At 37.4% G+C, this 22,059-nt stretch overlaps 3 protein-coding genes and 1 pseudogene across 4 annotated transcripts; 2 read left to right on the top strand and 2 right to left on the bottom strand.

The window, feature by feature from the left end:
* Nucleotides 1–99: 99 nt before the first annotated feature.
* LOC125205695 (carbonic anhydrase 2-like) lies at nucleotides 100–2,724 on the top strand. The gene is made up of 9 exons (XM_048104766.1): nucleotides 100–285; nucleotides 678–739; nucleotides 825–974; nucleotides 1,257–1,305; nucleotides 1,398–1,514; nucleotides 1,598–1,651; nucleotides 1,741–1,826; nucleotides 2,000–2,105; nucleotides 2,357–2,724. The coding sequence occupies exons 1-9, from the start codon at nucleotides 115–117 to the stop codon at nucleotides 2,519–2,521; spliced, it is 960 nt and encodes a 319-aa protein (XP_047960723.1). The 5' UTR covers nucleotides 100–114; the 3' UTR covers nucleotides 2,522–2,724.
* A 478-nt stretch (nucleotides 2,725–3,202) lies between these two features.
* Nucleotides 3,203–7,764, bottom strand: LOC125204081. Its single transcript, XM_048102628.1, has 14 exons — nucleotides 7,564–7,764; nucleotides 7,337–7,481; nucleotides 6,908–6,975; nucleotides 6,765–6,818; nucleotides 6,592–6,675; nucleotides 6,412–6,497; nucleotides 6,218–6,301; nucleotides 5,407–5,537; nucleotides 5,129–5,170; nucleotides 4,562–4,638; nucleotides 4,356–4,446; nucleotides 4,191–4,272; nucleotides 3,782–3,854; nucleotides 3,203–3,669 (listed from the first exon to the last, which is right to left on the bottom strand). The coding sequence occupies exons 1-14, from the start codon at nucleotides 7,668–7,670 to the stop codon at nucleotides 3,501–3,503; spliced, it is 1,293 nt and encodes a 430-aa protein (XP_047958585.1). The 5' UTR covers nucleotides 7,671–7,764; the 3' UTR covers nucleotides 3,203–3,500.
* A 3,714-nt stretch (nucleotides 7,765–11,478) lies between these two features.
* LOC125208589 (L-aspartate oxidase, chloroplastic) lies at nucleotides 11,479–15,992 on the top strand. 2 transcript variants are annotated; one of them, XM_048108236.1, is made up of 9 exons: nucleotides 11,479–11,788; nucleotides 12,178–12,326; nucleotides 12,937–13,291; nucleotides 13,533–13,775; nucleotides 13,970–14,026; nucleotides 14,116–14,196; nucleotides 14,386–14,447; nucleotides 14,804–15,799; nucleotides 15,887–15,992. In XM_048108236.1, the coding sequence occupies exons 2-9, from the start codon at nucleotides 12,190–12,192 to the stop codon at nucleotides 15,888–15,890; spliced, it is 1,935 nt and encodes a 644-aa protein (XP_047964193.1). In that variant the 5' UTR covers nucleotides 11,479–11,788; nucleotides 12,178–12,189; the 3' UTR covers nucleotides 15,891–15,992. The 2 variants fall into 2 exon arrangements, with proteins under 2 accessions (XP_047964193.1, XP_047964192.1); XM_048108235.1 differs by having other exon boundaries at nucleotides 11,481–11,788; nucleotides 12,181–12,326; nucleotides 14,804–15,957.
* A 468-nt stretch (nucleotides 15,993–16,460) lies between these two features.
* On the bottom strand, nucleotides 16,461–19,863 carry LOC125208588 (annotated as a pseudogene).
* Nucleotides 19,864–22,059: the final 2,196 nt, after the last annotated feature.

Raw genomic sequence — 22,059 nt, 5'->3', positions numbered from 1 at the left:
AACCTAATCTCCGAGTAATAGAAGCTGTGGTTCACTCACCTTTCCCTTTCATTATCCATGGCATTAAAACACTCTTCTCAATATAAAGCCCCACAAATCCACCCCCATTGAGCAATGTCGACCCTCAACACCTGCGTCGCCTCGCAAATCTTCACCGCCACCTCTCGAGTCGCCCTTCGCCCCGTTGCCACCGCTCGCCTCAGCTCCTCCGCCTCCACCCCGCCCATCCTCATCCGTAACGAGCCCGTCTTCGCCGCTCCCGCTCCCATCATCCACCCCCTCTTGGTACTCACACTTAATTATTTTATAATTATTTTTTACTAATTTAGTACTATAATGTAGTAATTGAATAGAAATTTTGAAAGTCCATGATGAAGAAGTATGCCACTTGCAAAATTTTAGGTGACTTGTTCACGTGGATGTTCCAATTAGTACATGCACCAAATTTAATACGTGTCGTTAATTGAATGTATTATATTATATAAATAAAAAACTTGCTATATATAGAACATCTATAACAACCTTACGTCTATGTATTGTCGCTTTATAATTTATAACTCAGCTGCATGAATCACTAATTAATTTCACTCCAATTAATATGTTAGTAACAAAATTTGTATAAATTGTGCTCATTTTCATCTCTAAAATTCACACTCATAAATTTCTAAAATTTGCAGAAAGAAGACATGGGAAAGGACTCGTACGAAGAAGCCATTGCTGGACTCCAGAAGCTTCTAAGGTTAATTACAAAAATACTTTTAATTTCTAAAGTTTGAGAGAAATTTTTTTATAATATGTGGTGTGGCATATATTTATATATGCAGTGAGAATGGAGAGCTAGGGCCGGTGGCGGCAGCGAAGATCGAGGAAATCACGGCTGAGCTGAAAACAGCTGACGGCAGCGCTGGCATCTCGTCGGAGTCCGTTGAGAAGCTGAAAACTGGCTTTGTCACCTTCAAAAAGGAGAAATATGAGTAAGACATACACATCGATATCAAACTTCGTTATTTTCCCAAATATTAAAAATAATACTTCCTCTTCGTTGACAATCAATAGTCTTTTTTTTTATTTTGGATCGTCTACAAAAATTAGTCTCTTTCTTTTTTATAGTAATTTTATATTTTTAATGATTTACTCCTCATTTTTACAACACTTGAACCAATTTTTTTATCTCTCTCTTTTTACCATTTTTGTCACTAATGATAATATGGAGAAAAATGAATTATAACATCGCATTGATTTGAAATTTAATTCAGGAAAAATCCAGCTCTGTACGGTGAACTCGCTAAAGGCCAGAGCCCCACGGTACATTATTTTTGTTTTTTTTTTTATAATTTTTTTTAGTTCTTAGGTGAAATTTAATCTAATAAATTAAATTTGTGATTGTATATATACAGTACATGATTTTCGCATGTTCAGACTCGCGCGTGTGTCCCTCGCACGTGCTGGACATTCAGCCTGGTGAAGCCTTCGTCGTCCGTAACGTTGCGAACCTGGTCCCACCATTCGACAAGGTGCGATTTTTTGAGGGGAAATTAATCAATATTTGATTAAATGGGCTGTTTTCGAAATGATTATTAATTTGTGCTAATTTCAGACCAAATTCTCTGGAGTTGGGGCTGCTGTTGAGTATGCTGTCCTGCATCTGAAGGTGAATTAATTAACTAAATTTCATTTATAACACTAATCTTTACTATATTAAGGAAGTTTTGAATAATTGTTTAGTAAATGTTGTTTCAGGTGAAGGAGATTGTTGTGATTGGGCACAGTGCCTGTGGAGGTATCAAAGGAGTCATGTCCTTCCCATATGATGGCTCCACGTCCACGTAAGCATGCTCGGAATTATTGACATATTCACGTGCAAATTGTCTCATGTAAAAATATGAAAGAACACGAGATCGAAACGCACCTAGTTCCCCTCATATCTAATGGAAATATTCTATATATTTTGTATTTTCAATCTCGAGGGATAGATTTTAACGTTTGTTGTGATTTGCAGTGACTTCATCGAGGACTGGGTGTCGATTGCATTGCCTGCCAAGAAAAAGACATTGGCTGACTGCGCAGACACACCATTCGGCGACCAATGCGCCACATGCGAAAAGGTAGTTTCAATAATTCACAACGAGCAGCACAAATACATGAATGAAAAAGTTACTATAGCGTAAATTTCACTTTTATATACTAGTATTAATTTTATAATGAAACGAGTCAGTAAAATATGTATCGCGCCTATTAAATTAGGACAGATGGAGTAATATGGTACACAATTGACATATTTTTGGTAATTCTGATTCAAGCTTATATCCAATGACATATTTACGGACACTGATTCGTGATCCTAAAATCGGAACAGGAAGCAGTGAACGTGTCGCTCGGAAACCTGCTGTCGTACCCATTTGTGAGGGAAGGATTAGTGAAGAAGACACTTGCGTTGAAGGGAGCGCACTATGACTTTGTGAAGGGGACCTTCGAGCTGTGGGCGCTCGACTTCGGCCTATCGCCATCTCTCTCTGTTTGAACCTGAATCGATAACGCTTCCCTACGTCTCTCTCATCTTCCTACAATCCTACCTTTGTATTTTAATTTCCTCGTATATGAGAAGTAAAGAAAAACCATTATATCGGCTATAAATGTGAAGGAGGGAGACTCCTTTTCTGTTGCATTTTAATATAGCCGTTTTTTTTTCTGTTTATGTATGAAATAAGAGTTGAGATTCGGGTATGTCTTTACTGTGTTGTGGCCATTTTTTGTTTGTTTCACTGAATCTGTCATCTGGCTGTAATAAATTTCTTTTTGTAGAAACAAAACTGAGTGCTAAAATTTAATGTTTTGTGTGTTGGACATTTTTTGATATTTCACCAGAATGGAGAAACAGAATTCTCATGACGATTTGAGTACTACCATATATGGATAATACTATGATGTGTACTAGTACCAATTACAATAGCAGCTAAACAAGTTAGTTTATTTACTTGGAAAAATAAAAATAATGGTGCCAAATCAAGACAATAAATCGTTTCTTATGGGACCCACCAAAATTTTATACTCCTTCCGTCCCAAGATAGTTGAGTAATTGGCAAAAACTTTATTTCATCTCTTACTTTATTCTGTCTCTTCTTGTAATCTTTAACAAATCAATTTCTTAAATTTCGTGCCCAAAAGAAATGCTCAAACTACCTTAGAAAGGAGAGAGGACCACTTCTACAATACATCTCATATTAAGTAATCACCAAAATTTGGAATTCTTTTTTATTTCATTTTACATTAATTTGGATAGCAAAACAACTTGTTAGATTCCACCATTGAGACAAAGCAGAAAGTCCCTAAATATGAAGGAGTGACATTTCCTATTTTCTGGGTATAAAAGCAGAGAGAAAGGGACTAACATATTTAAGAAGGTTCCCTAATTAAAAGAATAAGACAATAAATATAATCTCTATTTTAACAGGTATTAAATTCCTATTGTATTCAGAGAAAGAGAGAGAGGCTTGCCACGATCACAACATTTTGTTCAAGGGTCTCAATTCCTTCGGCACGCCATTAAAATTGCCAGAAGTAACATCTGATTCAAATAGCGGTCTCTCCCCAATTTTCCACTGAAGCCCTTCAGCAAGATGCTCCTTGCTTGGCGTCAGCATCACAAAATTGGGATCAGCCCTCTGATAACTGCAAATCGATTCGTAAAATAAAATTAAAATGAGTACTAACTCAATGCATGAAGTGCCAACGAGCTTTTAACGAATGCAGAGAGGGAGGAGTAACAGGGGGGTAGACTTACATTCCTTCCCGAATATTTTCGACTTGGATACCGAGACCAAGAGCTGTCTCCCTCTTTGAACGATCTCTAACAGCTGTATGCAAATGCATGTCATGATCAAAGAAGCGGAGATTATTACATGAATATGCCACAGCAAATGATGATTAAAGAGGCTATGGGTCAGGATGAAGCAAATGGGTATATGCTTTTGCTGTGGTTGCTCTTTAGAGGCATCGCCTTGAGCTTACGTCTAGTTCCCACAACAATCATTGATTTCATCTCAGTATGTGGTAGGAGGTGAAAACATGAATATACCTACCAGTACCATGTTTTTGTGTGTGATCGTGTTAGATAGGAGGTAATATCGTAAAAACATTTTCAGTCAGAAAAATCCAATTACAATTACTATGAAGGAAATTAGTATCAGTACCTGAGACGCTTAATGTGAAAGAAGGTTTCCACCATGACTTGAAAGCCAAGGCTATCGAGGAGCTCAGAGGTCCCACCTTACCCTGAGAAAACCGAGTAGGTTTCTTAAATATGTTACTCATTCAACAAAAATGAATACAGTATGACAAACATATTTAAGTGTTACCTTTATTAAAAAGTTTTTATTTGCTTGCCAAGATGCACCAATTTGGAAACTGGAATCGTCAATATTGTTCGCTTGTTGGGTATCATCGACCCTGCAAAGAAAGTATTGGAAGAACTCTATTGACTCACTTGTTTGTTTCAGTATAACATGGACTACAAACAAGTCTTGAAGCCATGTTCAAGTACACAGCTAATAGCTGGAAATACCTTGTCAGCAACTCAAAACCAAAGTCAATGTAGTTTGTGATTCCAACTACTTCTTTAGGCTCGAATGGATTCTTAACCTGCATAAAATCATATATTTATTAGTAAACCCTGTCTCAGAAGTTATGCATCAAGAAAATGGATTAACAATAGAATAAGCCAGAAAATGTACAGCTTATGATTATAGTTTCAAAGTGTATAGAAATTCCTAATAAAGATTTTTAAAATTACAATATTTGAATTAATTTCTTGTGAAGAAACACAATATTCCTTAAATGCAACTTAATATGGTATATACATAAAGTGACGTGCAGCATGAAATCCTCGAATGCAAATTGAATTTAGTATGCATAGAGTGAGATGCAGCATGAAAACGACGAACTTCTTGTGACATTCATTTAGGATAATGCACAGCAAAGCCAACTTGCACTGAAGTCAAAATAATGATACATACTAGCAGTGAAAACATGTGAATACAAACACACAAAATAGCTAGTGAAGAGAGTAAGGACAGACTGTGTGTGTGTGTGTGTGTGTGTGAAAGAGAGAGAGAGAGAGAGAGAGAGATACCCGTCTTTGGACTACCACATGCTGGTAGAAAGAGGCAATGAACTGCATATCATTTACAAAGACAAAGTTGTGAGTAGGAAACATGAAGTAACATGCTAGAGCCACATAAAATCTTCCTCAGTGAAGTATTAATAGTTATCAAGCATTTTCTAATGACATCCAAAAAACAAAGTTCAGTTCAGTCAGTGTAAAAGTTATGCCAACAACTTGACTTAGAAGATAGATCAAGGCAAAAATTACTGAAAATTTGAGCTATAACTCAAACTATAAAAAGAAACCTGAGAATTTTTAGCTAGTTCAAGTCCAAAATTGAATGACGGGCTCAATGGGCTGTCTGATCCTAGCCCGTAACCCACTGCACAACTCCAATTTGCTAAGTTTTTGTATCTAGCTCCATCTTTGCTTCCAACTACAGCACATCAAGAACAATATAAGTTTTAATCTCAGTATAAATTTTTAGAGACAGCAATTTTTAACATTTTAATTTCTGTAGTATTTCATTTCTCTTCAATGAGCCTTTTAGAGACAACAGTGTTTAACATTTTAATTTCTGTAGTATTTCATTTACTTCCAATGAAGATGGCTCGGAAAACATTTATTCAAAATGTACACTTAACCACATATACAATCCTAATAAATCATATCAATGACAACTATGGAATTCAAAATACTTTAAAGACCCAGCCCCACTTTGTTTCCAAATATGCAGAACAACCATGATTAGTATCCAAAGGAAATATGTGCTCGTTTTAGGAATATGGCTAGAAAATAATTCCAATCAGCTTTAATATACCTTCAGAAGAAGCAACTTAATTTCACAGTAAGGTTTACCCCCTCAACCATCCATAGCATTGCATGTTTGCAAACAACAAAGAGAGCATCTTCAGCTTTAAATAAGAGATGTGTTTATTTATTTTATTATTAATTCAGAGGCATGAGGAATGTAAGGGAAAAATTAGTACCACACCAAAAAAATCTGCATTTAAACAAATAAATAGAGTAGGTCACAAATTATTAATTTGAAACTAATGTTCTTGTGGAAGTTCTAGGAAAGAAAGGAAACACGTATTAGTTTAAAAAACAACATACATGCTGGTTCGTATTGCACTCCAGCAGTCAACCTTCCCATCTTGCTTACTAACCATGCATTTTTTGGGAGTTCATCAGACGATGCTGCAAAAGAAACAATTAAGTTGAGAGACGTACCGTTGTTCACAAGTGTTGACATATATCCTATAGAATGAGGATATATAATCCAGAGCCATCTATAATTTGTGGTTTACCAGGAAATGGGACAAATGTAGCTCCAACTGACAGATTAGAAGATCCATATCTCAAACCCATGATGCCATAATCTTCTGGAGCTTTTCTGATTCGTCAAAAATGACATAAACATTGGACAAATGAACAAGCATATTCCAACTTCTCAACATCACTCTTTTAATTGAAAATCCGAATGTAACCTCTGTTTTAAAAGAATTGGGAAGATGCCAAATGCTCCAAACCCTAACTTGGGATAGTATGCACAGGATCTCACCACTAGAGTTCTGCATACGCAACAAATAAAGAGCATAAATATCAACTGTTTTCGATACAGAAGCATATACAAAGGTTTCATACAAGAAATGGTTCTTACGGTTCTGAGTTTGAAACAGAGATATCAGCGAATGTGTGAGGATCGAGAACATCACTACAAAGAAACAGTGGACCTCTTTTAGCACGTCATCAAGACATAACTGAAATAACAGCTAAATTGTGTGTCTAAGTATATTTCAGAACCTTTGCCAACGAAACTGTGCGCTTCCTCCAAGTTTCTCATCTGGCTTTTGATTGAGCGGACCATCAACCTGAACATGCTAAGGAACACTACTACATCACAACCTTTATTTTAAATTGCTAAGGCTAACTAACTGAAACTTATCCACCTAAAATCAATATGGTTGTCTCTATGTCATTTACACAAAACTCTAAACCTAAAGTAACCATCGCCATTTTTAGCCTTGCAAAATTTGGTAAGGAGACAGCTGACTATGCAAGTCTTCGTCGCATCATGAATGATCATGAATCCAAATTGCACTACTTAGACCTCTCCTATTTTGATTCGCTTATCGAAATCCCTAAACTACAGTTCAATAATAAAATAAGAAACGAGCATATGAAAACATAATCGCATAACCAAACGCAATTTGACCATTAAATCACGGATACAGTGGCAATCAAATCGACATGCGGATCATCGATCGGCTTGAGCATAATTCTCGTGCTGAAATGCCTCGCTTCTTCGAAATAGTCGTCGAAGAGGCATTTCAGGGCCAGCTTTCCAAACAGCATGTTGTAGGACGATTCCACCATTCTACATTGCCGCAAAATAAGCATTCAGCCTCCATTATCACAAAGGGAAACACAACCAAAAGAAGAAAAAGAAAATAATTGACCTCGTACGGGCGGCGAGAGGGGGGAAATCGAAGAGCGGCGGGACCAGCACCATCGGCGGCGGCGGCGCCGGATCCGAAATAATGGACTTTAATACCATATTCCCCATCCCCGGCGAGCTACAACGTTCTTCTGCAGAATTGGATTGGATTGAATTGAATCGAGAGTTTGATTGAGAGAAATGGAGGGAAATGGCGGGGGATTTGTTTGCTGTGGAAGCGAGTTTATCTCAACCCCTCACCGAGCGACTGATTCAACCCCATCGACACGTGGCCGCAGGTTACGAGCAGATCCGCATTACGTGTCGTCTGTGGACCCCACTCCCCTCTCTCTCTCTGCAGTTCCGTTTGTGCAGTTGGCGCAGTTGCTAAATGGGCTCAAACGGCCGATCTGGGCTGGATAGTTGGAATATGGGCCGACTGTAAATATGTCTCCTTTTAATTTCATACGTAAATGAATAAGGAATTATTGTGGACGTGACATATAAAAATCTTACTATTATATAATACTCCATCATTAATAGTTATAATTATCAAATAATTTAACTAATATTATGAACACCATAAGTAAATTACATTTAAATGTAAAACGTATTCCCACCGTTGTTTGCTAATTCAGCCATTTTTCCATATTGAGAAGTACAAAAAATAATTAAATCATATCTATTTTTTGCAAAATGTAATACACCCTCCTTTTCATATCTTATACTTTATCCTTTCACTTTAACACACTTAATATCTAGTTCTTCATCTTTGTGTCGAAAAGAAATGTCTTAATTAAGAAGGAACAGATGGAGTAGTATATAATATTAGGTGGTTTTGATTATCTTAAGTTTTTTTATAAGAATATGCATCATAAAATACTTTCATCATGCGTAACCCTCCTATTTGATGGAAACTTTGATTTCTATGATAATTTTTTTTAATTTAGATTTAAACAAATAAGTTGTACTATGTCTTATGCACAAAATTACATATTTCTTCATAGTGGTCGTTGTTGCCGCTTTACCCAATAATCAGCAAAGTAATACTATAAAAAAGATTAAAATTTTCAAAAATGTTTGGTCAATAATACAATCATAGCATTTTTTTAATTATTAAGCGTGAATATATCATTGATTTTATTTTTAGAAATTTGATAGTAAATGCATCTGGACCATCTCATCCAGTTAAAGAGAAGTAGAAAGTGGTGGTGGTGCGTTCATATAGAAAAGCAAAAGCAACCTTTTTTTTTAATATTTAGCAGTCTATTTATATTTAAAAATAAAATTTATTTTAATAATATATGTAATTTAACTATCTTAATTTTATTCAATAAATAAGTAATAAAATAAGGCAAACTATTTAATCACTAATTCTAAAAAATTCTCCATCCATGCCTCAAAGTGCATATATTTTAACCACTACCTTATTGCCTATATATTTTATCCTAACTTGTTACTAACTTACTATACTTAACTTACTTACAATTTTATTTTTTTTATGTTTGATCTTAGATCCCTGAATATAAATAACAATTTAATATTACTTGACCGTTTTCTCTGATGAAACTCTATTCCAAGGAAAGTCATTATCAAACAACATTAAAATATTAAATCATATAAATAAATGAAATAGTCGTCTAATTTTGGAGCCACTACAGCTTATGAAGAGTCGTAACTCTCAAATAATATTTCTTTCATTTGTGAATAATTGTTTTTTCCAAGGTGGAGAAGAAAAGAAGAAATAATGATGATGAGTCCAACAATATTAATTATTTGTTGACTCACTTTTCAACTTTTAGATTGGTGGCTTGGATTCTTCATGGGCCGCCGTAGCTGAATTTCATTTGGACTGTGGACCATTGGAATCTCCCATTTGTTTTATTGAGAATAAAATATTTCATTTTAAGGGTCCATTATTGTCAAATTTATTGTTTAATTTTATATGTTATAATTATAGTTTATAATTATAGTAACATATATACGATTTTAAAGATGGCATGGGAATATCGCCTTTATACGGTAGCACGAATTTATCTTTTTTTTATACCATTTATCTGGACTCTACCACAAATCCACAATGAATATACTTGGCAATATCCTTACCACTTTATTCCCTTTGCAAATTCTTTCACAGTAGATAATATCCTTTGGTGATTCGAAAATTACACATTTGTGTGAGTCTGATTTAAAAAACGGCACTTTTTACATACCAAAAGTCCAGTCAATTTTAAATACGATCACTTTAATTATATGTAAAACACAACCTTGAATTTGTTTTATGTACTGATTCGTGTAGTCTGCCAATAGTGGGATAAATGATCTCGATTACATGAAGTATTACGGTTGAAAGATATGATTAAAACAATAATATATTACAACTTACAAGGATCTACTCCATTTAAATTAAATTCTAATAGTACAAGGACTTGTGCGTGCATTTCGTGATATTGTTAATGATAGTGTTGCTAAACTTTTATTTGGAGATATGCTAATTAAACCCTAAGTCAATCTGACTTATTAGTTTCAATAGAATTACGTTGACGCATAGTGAGAATTACATAAAGGTAAAAGTGGAAGATGCATATATCAATTTAGTGGGAGAAAAACAAAAAAGAATAATGTACTATCTTTTTTCTTCCAATGGGTTCTCAAATTCCAATTCTCCACCACCATTGCCTCTATGAGGTCTCCAATCAATATTATAGTTCTCCATATTTTCGTGGGCAAGCAATAATAAGAAAACATGTACTTATATCTTAATAATGTTTATTTTAAAACATATATAAGTATAAATTTATTCGTTTATTATATGAAAAGTGAGGTTTTTGTTGATCTAAAACTATAAGTGATAAAACCCTTGATTGTTTCGAACGGGGTGATAAAAATAGTATAAGCTTCATTTTGTACGATAGTTTACGTTAATACTTAATATCTCCCATCATTTAATCTCGATGTTATTTATCTATTTAAGACTAATTTCCTTTATAAGAAAACATATTTATTCCAATTTTTAAACGTATACTAAATTAAAGATTTAATATATGTACATTGGGCCCACCCTACGTGGGCTGGGTATAGGTCTTCCCTTTTCAATTTATGGGGCCCAGTTTCACACCTTTTGTTTTTGTATGGGGTTAATTGGTTAAACCTTTTATCATGAATTGAAATCCTAATGATTTTTCGGACTAAAATTCATAGAATGAAGATCATCACAAAGTTCTTTTCAGTATTCCTACAAATGGATTTGAATTTTTTTGTGAATTTCACTAGAAAATCATAATTTTGCTTTCATATTTCTTAGTTTAGAATATTCTTAAATATTTGGATGCTAACATGTCATGATATAAATTTTGTAACCATAACAATAACTAACATTTATATTCGACAGATGTACTCACATTCTTAAAATAATTATTTGAGGATGTTAGTAGTTTTTGACAGAGAAAAGTATTTAAACCGTTCATGCTTCCAATAACTTCTTTGTAATGTCGTTTTCACTTTCTTTTCCATAATTTTCCACTTATTGGTCGTGGCAAATTTGCCATCTCCAATAATAAATCCATATTTAGAAAAAATACGAAACCTATATATATATATGGTCATATTTTTCGTGACTGTGGAACAAGTTGCTATTTTGTTGACCTTTATATAAACTTGGTGGATAAAATCGTGGGTGGTGTTTATTGCACATTTATTATTTATCCTTAATTTTTAATTATACTATTATATACAAACCCCGCATGTATAATTCATTTAAATTGTTTCAAATAAATAATTCTATTTTTGGTAAATTTATTCCTCTAATCGTATGGGGTAATCCCAATTTAATTTGTTATACCCACTTTTTAATATTTCACGAAAAAAGGAAAATTAGAAAAATAATAACCATAAATAGTTGTGTGAGAATAGATAGAGGCGTAGCAGTGTAGGGGTTAATGGCGCGAAGTTCAACGAATCTTCTTCAAGCTTAACTGTAACACACACACATACACACACTCAGCTGTGGCGCCTCGGAACTGTCGGCCCCTCCATTTCCATCTCCTTTTTGCTTTTTTTTTTTTTTGGTCTCCATTTCTCTTTTTATACGCATGTATGCGCAGATCGTGGTGGAGAGATATTGAGATACACAAATTGGCCTTTCTCGCTCCGGATTCTTCATTGATTTCAGGCGCAGACCTCGAATCTCATCCTCATTTGCGTTCGTTCGTGCTGGTGCGCATCGGTTTCGGCTCCGCAGATCAATTGTATGCTCAATTTTCTGGATTTGCTTTCGTTTACAATTATGCATGTTATTGGTTAGATTTCGAATTTCGAATTGAAAACATCTGGTTTATATGTCTATATTTGTGATTTACCAATCTGACCCCTAGGAAACGTGTGTGCGATTTCGAGTTTTCACGCTTTCTGTGAATTTTGAAATGTTGTAGGTTGTAAAATTCAGACGAGAGAATTCAGGTTTACAATTGTTTTATGCAATTCATGTATATCATTCTATCACCTGGAGCAGTATCCTAATTTAAAATCCCAATAGATTTGTTCTGCATTAGTTATACAAATCTTGTCCAACAGTTTTTACTGTTATGCTTACTTTTGCTTGTTCGGGGCTGATGTCATGAATTGGGATATCTTTTAGCAGGATATTTGAATGGCTACAAGTGTAGCTTCAGGGAGCGGCCAGCTTCATTTTCAAGAGGCCTTTTTGAGGGGACATGGTGGCAGACGGGCTTATACTGTTCGTAATATAGCCGTGCCTCCGCTGTGCATGCAGAAGGAGCTTTCTTGGTATGTCAAATAGTCTTATAATTTATGCTTTATTATAGTAACAAGGATTTTACCCTGGTTTCTTGTTTGGAGATGAAAAGTTTGAAAATTGACGGTGTGATTCTGTTAGATGTGTTAAGACCCTTATGTTGGCGACTGGCTATGAAGTTTCACCCTTTTCCTTCATGAACAATATTATTTGCTTATGGTCAGCTTTTCTATATTGATGTCCGTATAGGGAAGCACCGGACGGTTCTTCCTCTCTGGAAATTTTGGTCGGTTAAGGACCTAAGGTTGGTTGTGGGTGGTTGACAAACAAGGGATGTCTTCTATTGCACATTGATGCAAACTTCCTTCTGTTTCTGTTGTCTGCTCAGCATAGTCATCTTTTTCACCTTTTTCACTGATTTAAATCTTACAGGGAGTGGCACTTCTTGTTTTTGGTTAACTCCTATGGTTGCTGAGGTTGCTGAATTTGACTTATTGTGTGTCTTTTGAGAAAGAGGATCCCAGTCACCTAGCTATAATTTGAATGTTTTGTGACTTTCAATTGTGAAGAGCAAGAGAAAATATAATATTGGGTGTTTTACGTTACATCTGCATCTGATAATATATATGATGCATACTTCAGGTGTCATGGGGTCTCTAAAGGCTTGCAGATTACCAAATCTAATTACTTCCAACCCCATATCAAGGGAGAGTGCAATCTACGCAGAACCGTGATCAGATCGTACCTGAGAGAGGGTCATAATAAATATTTTGATTTTGCTGTTATTGGAAGTGGAGTTGCTGGCCTTCGTTATGCTCTTGAAGTTGCAAAATTTGGAACTGTTGCAGTAATAACCAAGGCTGAACCACACGAGAGCAACACCAACTATGCACAGGGTGGTGTGAGTGCTGTGTTATGCCCATCAGATTCAGTGGAGAGTCACATGCATGATACAATTGTTGCAGGCGCTTATCTATGTGATGAGGAGACTGTCCGAGTATGTTATTAATGCCTTTTCCTTATCCATCTTTTCTACTTTGTTGGTTGTAAAAAATTGTTGAATATTTCTCCTTTCAGTAGCCAAGCTATGGGTTTTAAATCAATATATCATGCTACACATATATATGGATCACATCATGTGACGGAAAAATATAATTGATGCTTTTTTCGATTTAAGCTGTAGCAAATCAAGGACTATGATAGTATCTTTTTTTTCACAATATTTATCATGCATACAGGTAGTATGTACAGAAGGACCTGAGAGAATCAGAGAATTGATTGCAATGGGTGCTTCATTTGATCATGGGGAGGATGGGAATTTGCACCTGGCAAGGGAGGGAGGACATTCTCATCGTAGGATTGTACATGCTTCAGATATGACTGGTCGGGAGATAGAGAGGGCTCTCTTAGAAGCAGTGCGGAAAGATCCTAATATCTTTGTGTTTGAGCATCAGTTTGCTATAGATTTGCTGACTTCTCAGGTAACTTGTTTTTGTGCTTGTCTGTGTGCTTAAACGTGTGCATAAATTTTCACACATACCATTGTTGGTGCCGATTGATTTGATGGTAGCAGAATTCCAGAAGTGATGTATAAAGGGATGCATCATACCATATTTAGCACTACTCAGAGGTTCTGGTATCACTGTCTAACATATGTATTCTTGTTGGGTTGCAGGATGGTTCTGAAACCGTTTGTCTTGGTGTTGATACTTTAAATACAGAAACACATGAGGTAAGTAAAGTAGTATGCCACTCGTAGGAACAGGCTGCAGTAGGATTCTATACCGTTTTGTGATTTCTGTCTTTGATTTATAAACTTAGGTGGTGAGATTCATCTCGAAGGTAACCCTACTTGCATCAGGAGGAGCAGGGCATATCTATCCCAATACTACCAATCCTCAGGTGAAACTACATATTCTTTTCCTTTCAAAAATTCGTGGATATAATACCGTCTCGATGAAAATTAAGGTTTTCAGCTGCATTTGAAGGAACATTAAAGTAAATTTGCCCTACTCATCTTTATTGTGGACTTTAAAGTTATAGAACCATGATATTTATGCTGACTGATATATCTTGACTTTGTATTTGTAGGTCGCAACTGGAGATGGAATTGCTATGGCTCACCGAGCTGATGCTGTAATTTCCAATATGGAGTAAGTGATTCTAACCTTTTCGCCCCATTCATGAACGTACAGTTTCTTCTTTACTGTCTTATCATGCAACTCTTTAATAATTATCTGATCATATTTTTATACTAGTACATAGTTAAGCTTGTACTTTGTTCAGCACTATGTAGCAGTCTTTGTCCTTGATCTCTTACATTCTTGAAGTGATACTTATTTGATTATAAAGTAAAGACGTAGAATTTTTGTTCATCGAGAATTTGTTTCCACATACAGCATTCCTCTGTTCATTGCCCAATATATCAGATTTCTTTACTGGCTAGACTAGTGATTAATTGCCAAAGTTTTGGTCGTCAACTAAATATGGTGCATTGCATTACAACCAGGTTTGTGCAGTTCCACCCGACTGCTTTGGCTGATGAAGGACTTCCAGCTAAGCCGAAAGAGGCCCGGCAAAATGCCTTTTTGATAACTGAAGCTGTGAGAGGAGATGGAGGCATCCTCTACAACATGGACATGGAGAGGTTCATGCCCATGTATGATGAGAGGGCAGAGCTTGCCCCAAGAGATGTCGTAGCAAGAAGCATAGATGATCAGCTCAAGAAGCGTAATGAGAAATATGTCCTTCTTGACATAAGTCACAAGCCCAGAGACAAAATTCTCTCCCACTTCCCCAACATAGCAGCAGAGTGTCTCAAGCATGGCTTAGACATAACCAGACAACCGATCCCCGTCGTTCCTGCAGCTCATTACATGTGTGGTGGAGTCCGTGCTGGGCTCCAAGGGGAAACCAATGTCAGAGGTCTTTACGTGGCTGGTGAAGTCGCCTGCACCGGCCTGCACGGAGCAAATCGCCTTGCTAGTAACTCATTGCTTGAGGCCCTTGTCTTTGCAAGAAGGGCAGTTCAACCTTCAATCGACCACATGAAGAGCTCACGAGTTGATCGTGGAGCTTCATATTCTTGGGCCCGGCCTATAATGCCAAAATCACTCGGAAAGACAGTGCTGAACAACATCTCCCTCAAGACGAGGGAAGTGAGGAGAGAGCTTCAGTCGATAATGTGGAAGTACGTGGGAATTGTCAGATCAACGACGAGGCTGCAGAAAGCTGAGATGAGGATTGGAAAGCTGGAACTGGAATGGGAGACTTACCTATTTCAGCATGGCTGGGAACCTACAATGGTGGGGCTGGAGGCATGTGAGATGAGGAACCTGTTTTGCTGTGCCAAACTCGTTTTAAGTAGCGCTCTAGCGCGCCATGAAAGTCGTGGCCTTCACTACATGGTTGACTACCCCCACGTCGAGGAAAGCTTGAGGCTGCCCACTATCATCTTCCCATCTTCACCTGTAAGCAGCTCATGGAGCTCAAGGCAACTCCACAGGTAAGTAACCAGATGTATTAGTAGAAAGAAGAATTCGAATTTGTCGATTTTTCCGCCTAAACTTTAGGTGGCCTGCATTTGTTACAGATAAACATATTGCAAGATTGGATTATACGCAGCAAATTAAAATTATTGTGTAGACATGGTACGGTCATTAATTCTTTTTATTTAAGTAGCTATTTTACTTTTGCCATTTTTTTTCCATTTTTTCCATTTGTTAGTATAATCAAATAAATTTTTGATTTTTTGCGGACACTGGATCATGCAAGTCCTGTCCAAACAAATAAACTCCAAGCTAAATATTTAAACAATTTCTTCGTAACAAATGAGGGCAAGTAGGCAAATTTAGACATATTTTTTTGTCATTTCCCACATTTTTTCAACCATTAGCATCAATGCAGATTTGTACATCAATACCACACAATAGGTGGGACAGCAACAAGCCAGTTCCTCCTATTAATACTAATGATTAAGCAGCACCTCTTGTCCCTTACAAAATCCTAATCCAAAACAAGTCCCATGTCACACTCACAAGATGAAATGTCAACTTACAAATCCAAATCCAATTTCTAAAAAAAATAAGCACATTTATATGAGATTTGATCTGATCCATCACAGAATGCAGTTGAGTGTCTATTATCACTAGTAGTTGCACCAACAATAGGAAAATGAAATCCCATCTTTACAATAGCAAAACATATAGTTTACATAAACTGGAAAGTGACATACAAATTCATATTACACCCCTGCCGATGTGGAGGAAGGATATGTACATAACACAGTGGACAGCAACATCTCGAAAGCCCCTCTACATTACACGGTGATACCGACCTTTTCTTAACAAAAAAACACGCACAACTCTCATTTCACACGTCGTTCCTGGTCCTGTAACCGGAAGGAGTAGGAAATACAGCAAAAAAGGAGACCAGAAAAAATTCAGCAGAGAGATTAATCGCGTTTTTAGGAAACCTCAATGATGCTTCCATGAACAGCATCGTTCTTGACAAGCAACGTCTCCAGTGATCTTGATTTTCTGGTCCTGGACTTTCCTGCTTCTTTCAATAGTATAGCCAGCCTCTCCTTCTCGTCTTCCACGTCTGGATTCGCTGTTCCAAGCCTCTCCTCTCTCAGCAAAACAATGTACTCCAAGATTTCAATTGCATCAGTAGTTCTGTAATCATATTTTAAGAGCAATTAGCAACAAATTTAGCACTACTCTTAATAAAAACTTCATTTGTGACATATGAAGGAAAAATTTTAAGAGGTTTGATCACTATACCTGCCCATTGCATCATAAGTTCCTGCAAGATTGCTGTAAACTCCTAGTGTATCAGCATGGAAGGGCCCGCATTCGGACTCGAGAATGTCACGAGCTTCTTCAAACAGATCAGCAGCCTCGTTGATCGAGAACAGCTGCACAGCGGCAAGCCCCATCTGGTTGAGAGCAATGCCAAAGAGAGCAGACTTCTTTTCTCCGATGAGGCGAAATTTCGTTGTAGCATTCTTCAGAGCATTGTATGACTCAACATAGCTTCCCAAGATGTAGTAGAGCACTCCCATTTGAGCTTCGATTCCTGCAACAACGCTCTGCTGCCCAGGCGCGTTCCCATAAGCTCTTATGGCCCTCTGCAGCAGCTGCAGCGCCTGCTGAGGCTCGTTCAAGGACTCATAGATCGCAGATATATCCACCAAACCACTCGCGACCTCCTCAGGTGGGCTCCCCACCGCTGGCTTGGCGTAAATCTTGAGAGCACTCTCGCAGTAGGATTTGCAATCACTGAATTTCCCAATCTTGTTGTACAAATCAGCCAAACGAACAAAGACAGATGCCACGGATGGATGGCTATCGCCTTTGATTCCCTTGAACGTACTGAGCGCCTTCTGGTACGCACAGATAGCCTCATCATAACGGAGCAGAGACAGATACGCGTCGCCAATGCTGCAATCAATGGTTGCAACTTCAGCATTCTGGCCGTTGGCAGCCATTGCCATGCTTGCAATCACATAATGCTCGAGTGCACTCTCGTAGTCGCCTTTGGAGTCACAAATGAGGCCAAGGAGCCGCCTATCTGCCGCCTCCTCAGGTGAGGCAATCGATCCGTTCACCTTATGAATGTCCAGAGCCAAACGACACAGCAGCTCCGCCTGATCAAATTGCATTGCTTGCACATGTGCCTCAGCCAGATACCTACACGTCTCACCAAACCTCGGATCATTCTCCCCCAACACCTGTCGTTGGATCTCCAAACCTGCAGTGTATAGAAGAATTGAGTTCTCAATCTGACCCAGCATCGCATAAGTATCCCCCAGCTGCATACACCCTGCAAACTTAGCAAGAGCATGGTTCTGGCCTAAATCCATCGCAGGAATCTCAATAGACTTCTCAAGAAGCGGGATGGCATCATCGTGTTTCCCCATTCTGCAGTACAAAGCGGACACAACGTGCAAACACATCACGTAGTCTAGATCAGGCGTCTTCTCACCACCCAAACAGGCCTCAAAGGACTTCTTAGCCCTCATAGCCGTGTCCAGAGCCTTCTTAGGATTCACCCCCGTTGCTATCATGTCCCTTGCCTGCTTCAGAAGATACGGACCAAGAAACCTTGCCTCGCCACCATTCTCCTCTGCCACAGTCGGCACTTTACCCCTCTCAGTCCTTAAAGAGGAAGCCCTCCCGAATTTCTCAACACCCTTAACATTAGGCTGCTTCCCATTCGGGGGCCTCCTGTTTTGAGTCTTGCTCCTCCGAATCACTTTCTTAGCTTCCTCCGAGGGCAGCTCCGAGAGGCGCCTGACCTGCGACTGTGAAGTAGGCGAGCCACAGCTGAAACCAGCAGGATTGATCCTAAATTTCTCTCCAAAACTGTCATCCATGGCTACTACTCTCTTCCCCTCCCTCTCTCCATTACTCCCACTCCCTACCCCCCTCTTCACCTCCACCACGCCTCCAGCAAGAAAATGCAGCTCAGAGTCGATGCGCGACTCCTCGCCATACGAGAGGTAGCTGCGCCTGGATGGAGAGTGATCCGAGCTCTGCATCTCACACACATTGTTGTAGAGCTCCTCGATGGTGTTGTCCACCGCCCCATCAATGGCTAGGTCGAGAGAGTCGCTGTCGCGGCTCACTGAACTCGTGGGACGGCTGTGCTTGCTCAACGGGCTACGAGGCGATCTCTCCATGAAAATCTCCTTGCGAGGAACATAATGCTGCTCCTCCTCCTTGCCAAAGTTCTCCTTGTTTGATCCCTCCTCGTTCAACTTAGGCATCCTCACTCAATACAACCATATAACTCCAACTTTGATTTTTTTTGTTTTTTTTGTTTCTTAATTTGGTTTTTCCTATAGATGATTAGAATTCAAAAAGTGGCAGTTAGTTTTGACAGAATTCATTATGAAATTACAGCAACACAGAGCACTAATGATAGGGAAAAACGCATTCCCCATTCAACAAATGCATTTAAAACACAATGTAACAGCAAAATTTCTTATCTTCGACCCTTTTGCACAACAGAAACAATGATTATCCAAAAACCTAGGAATTATATATCAATCTAATCACAAAACTTCTTCACAATCTCAATCCATTCCCTTAATCATAGTTTAATTAGGTGCTACAACAAAATTTGCATGATGCAGAAATCATAACACAAAACGGAAAAACAGAATTGCACAACATGATCGTACCTTAATAGTTACTCTTCGCAGAAGAGAAATCGATTGCGTTGGCAATGCGCGTGCGTTTCCGTCTCTGCCCTTGATTGCGTGTTGTTCATGTATAGAAACACATGCTTTTGTGTATAAATGTATATATACATAGATTGATGGGCAGAGGAGATGAAGAGAAACGGAAAATGGTGGTTGATTTGGAGACGAAGGGAGGGGCAGAATTGGATAATCGAGAATCCAGTTTATATAAACTGGATTGATATTTAAATGATTGGAAAATTTGACAAATGTAGGCAGATAATTCCAAGTTGTGTGTGTCTGTGTGTGATTATATATATATATACATATAGGTGGGGAGTGGAGAAGTTGAAATGTTGTAAGGCTGAAGGGGACTTATCATCTTCCGCCAGCGCCACCGCACACCGCCGTTGCCAACCGCCGAAATTGCGTTTTTGTATTTTTTGGGTTTTTTTATGTCTTTTCTGTATATTTTTTAATTTATTTATTTATCACTTGTCTCTTCCTTTTGTTTATTTTGTCATGGGAGAATTTGTAATTTTTATGCTGAGTGGATATTTATATAATTATAAATGGGAACTTGATTCAACCTTTTTATTTTATTTTAAAATTGGGTTTTTGTGTTTGTATTAAGATTTGTTGTGTCATAGTTAGTATACATAATTCATAATTGCAATTTTGAGATTTAATAAGTTTATTTCTGTGAGCCTTAATCATGAGTTTATAGTTTAGTTTTGCAAGATGCACTTTTTGTATGGGAAAAGGGGACCAGCATGATCATGCAATATATTGTTTGATACTATCAGCTTGTTTGGACCTATTTGCAAATTTTCCAATCAAATTTCTTGGGAAATATTTATATATTTGGTGTGTTTTCAAATTAGAGAGTTCATTTTTAAAAATATAGCTCTACAGTGACTGAAATTATAATATGTGCATGTGTGCAATCTTTATTGTTTTATTCTTTTGTAGAATGATAAAATGAGATCATAATTCGAAAATTTTGCCATCTATCAAATTCGAACACATGACCATAAATTTATTTAGCAAAGTAATGAATTAATTGTAAATTTGTATGAACTAAGTAGTACTGAAAAATCTATACTAGTAATTTTTTTTATTTTGTAATCGACATCGATCTATAGTATTGATAATTATAGAATTGCACTTGTACATTTGTAACATTAAAAAAGCATTAAATAATGCGAAACGCGACTTTTGAAGGGCTTAATCCAAATCGAAAACCCATTGGAAAACTCAACGATCACTTTAATCAAGTTGAATTTATCGGTGGATTAACACTGCAGAGATATAATCTTATGTAATATTATTTTTTATTTCATACTCTCTCCAACTTTTTTTATATGCAAAAGGTGAAGTTTAATTGTTGCCTTCGTCACAAGTTGGAGTTTGGAAAATGATAAAGAAATTCAAGATAATGATTGATGAAGATAACTGTCCCACTCCTTATTAAACAAGCTGTAATTGACAGCTTCGTTCATGTAATTTGGGACCATTTTTTTATAATAAGAAAAACAAATGAATAAATATTGAATCATGATTTATTATTATTATCTTCCATTTGTAAAAAAATATTGCTTAGTTTCGTCCATTTTACACAGAAGAAAACTACACATGCAAAGAAATATAATTATTTTCCTACCAAAGTGGAGTATTAAATAGTGATGCATGATTGCATTCAATCTTTAGTAAAATTTTGTATTTAGAGTTTATATATTTATTGTTGATAAGGTTTCCATACCTTACTGTCTTCCTCTCCCGTCCCCATCTCGACCATTATTACCACAACTGCCATTTTTTCATTATTAAAATTGGACATGTGAGAGCATTGGCAATAACATGGTTAGGAACAGGGGTGTCGAAACGGGTAGCGGGTAACGGGTAATTCGTATCCCGACCCGATACCCGCCGGGTATCGGGTACCCGCTACCCGATAATAACGAAAAATGGGTCGGGGTCGGGTATTATAATTTTGAGTTTTGCGGGTAACGGGTATACCCGAAATGCTCGATGCACCTGATTACTATAGGGGATTTTAATTTATATTTTAATTAATTTCAGTATTTTAGTTTAGGTTGGGTTTTTTTTTAAATCTCCTCTTCTCTCTTCTATTCTACTAGTATATTTTTTTGTTTTTCCATTCTATTTCTATCACTTTTTGTTTTTCCAACACACAGCATACATCGCAGTATATTTCATTTTTTATTTTTCCATTCCAAATCTTTAATGGATTTAAGGTAATTCATTAGTTAAGTATGCATACAGTAGTACTCACAGTATATATTACTTGTAGCAAAAGGTGATGCGGTCATCCCAGCCGCCCCCACACCCCGGCCCGACAGTTTATGAGGGGGTTCAATCAGGGTACACAACGGCCCGTTAGAGAGGAGGCCTTCAACCCACTGTCCTGACAGGAGCCCATCTCTCAAGGCCTCACACTTGTGCCTAAGAGATGGAAGCTCCCACACGCCAGTAGTGGGATTCGAACCCAACTCCTTGTAGCAATATCTGCTCCCCAGGATCCAATTGCGCTAAGCCCCTGCGGGCTATATATT

Source organism: Salvia hispanica, chromosome 2 (assembly GCF_023119035.1).
Source record: "Salvia hispanica cultivar TCC Black 2014 chromosome 2, UniMelb_Shisp_WGS_1.0, whole genome shotgun sequence".
Taxonomy (NCBI): Eukaryota; Viridiplantae; Streptophyta; class Magnoliopsida; order Lamiales; family Lamiaceae; genus Salvia; species Salvia hispanica.
Note: the sequence above shows the minus strand (reverse complement) of the source record. Positions and strands in the feature narration are given on the sequence as shown.

What these genes read in the sequence shown, in the direction of transcription:
- LOC125205695 (XM_048104766.1), top strand. Translation starts at nt 115, where the DNA reads ATGTCGACCCTCAACACCTGCGTCGCCTCGCAAATCTTCACCGCCACC. An exon ending in CCATCATCCACCCCCTCTTG is followed by an intron (nt 286 to 677) that starts GTACTCACACTT and finishes TAAAATTTGCAG; the next exon opens with AAAGAAGACATGGGAAAGGA. An exon ending in TTCAAAAAGGAGAAATATGA is followed by an intron (nt 975 to 1,256) that starts GTAAGACATACA and finishes AATTTAATTCAG; the next exon opens with GAAAAATCCAGCTCTGTACG.
- LOC125208589 (XM_048108236.1), top strand. Translation starts at nt 12,190, where the DNA reads ATGGCTACAAGTGTAGCTTCAGGGAGCGGCCAGCTTCATTTTCAAGAG. An exon ending in GTGATGAGGAGACTGTCCGA is followed by an intron (nt 13,292 to 13,532) that starts GTATGTTATTAA and finishes TCATGCATACAG; the next exon opens with GTAGTATGTACAGAAGGACC. An exon ending in GCTGTAATTTCCAATATGGA is followed by an intron (nt 14,448 to 14,803) that starts GTAAGTGATTCT and finishes CATTACAACCAG; the next exon opens with GTTTGTGCAGTTCCACCCGA.
- LOC125204081 (XM_048102628.1), bottom strand. Translation starts at nt 7,670, where the DNA reads ATGGGGAATATGGTATTAAAGTCCATTATTTCGGATCCGGCGCCGCCG. An exon ending in TCTGTTTCAAACTCAGAACC is followed by an intron (nt 6,676 to 6,764) that starts GTAAGAACCATT and finishes TTGCGTATGCAG; the next exon opens with AACTCTAGTGGTGAGATCCT. An exon ending in AACTAGCTAAAAATTCTCAG is followed by an intron (nt 5,171 to 5,406) that starts GTTTCTTTTTAT and finishes AATGATATGCAG; the next exon opens with TTCATTGCCTCTTTCTACCA.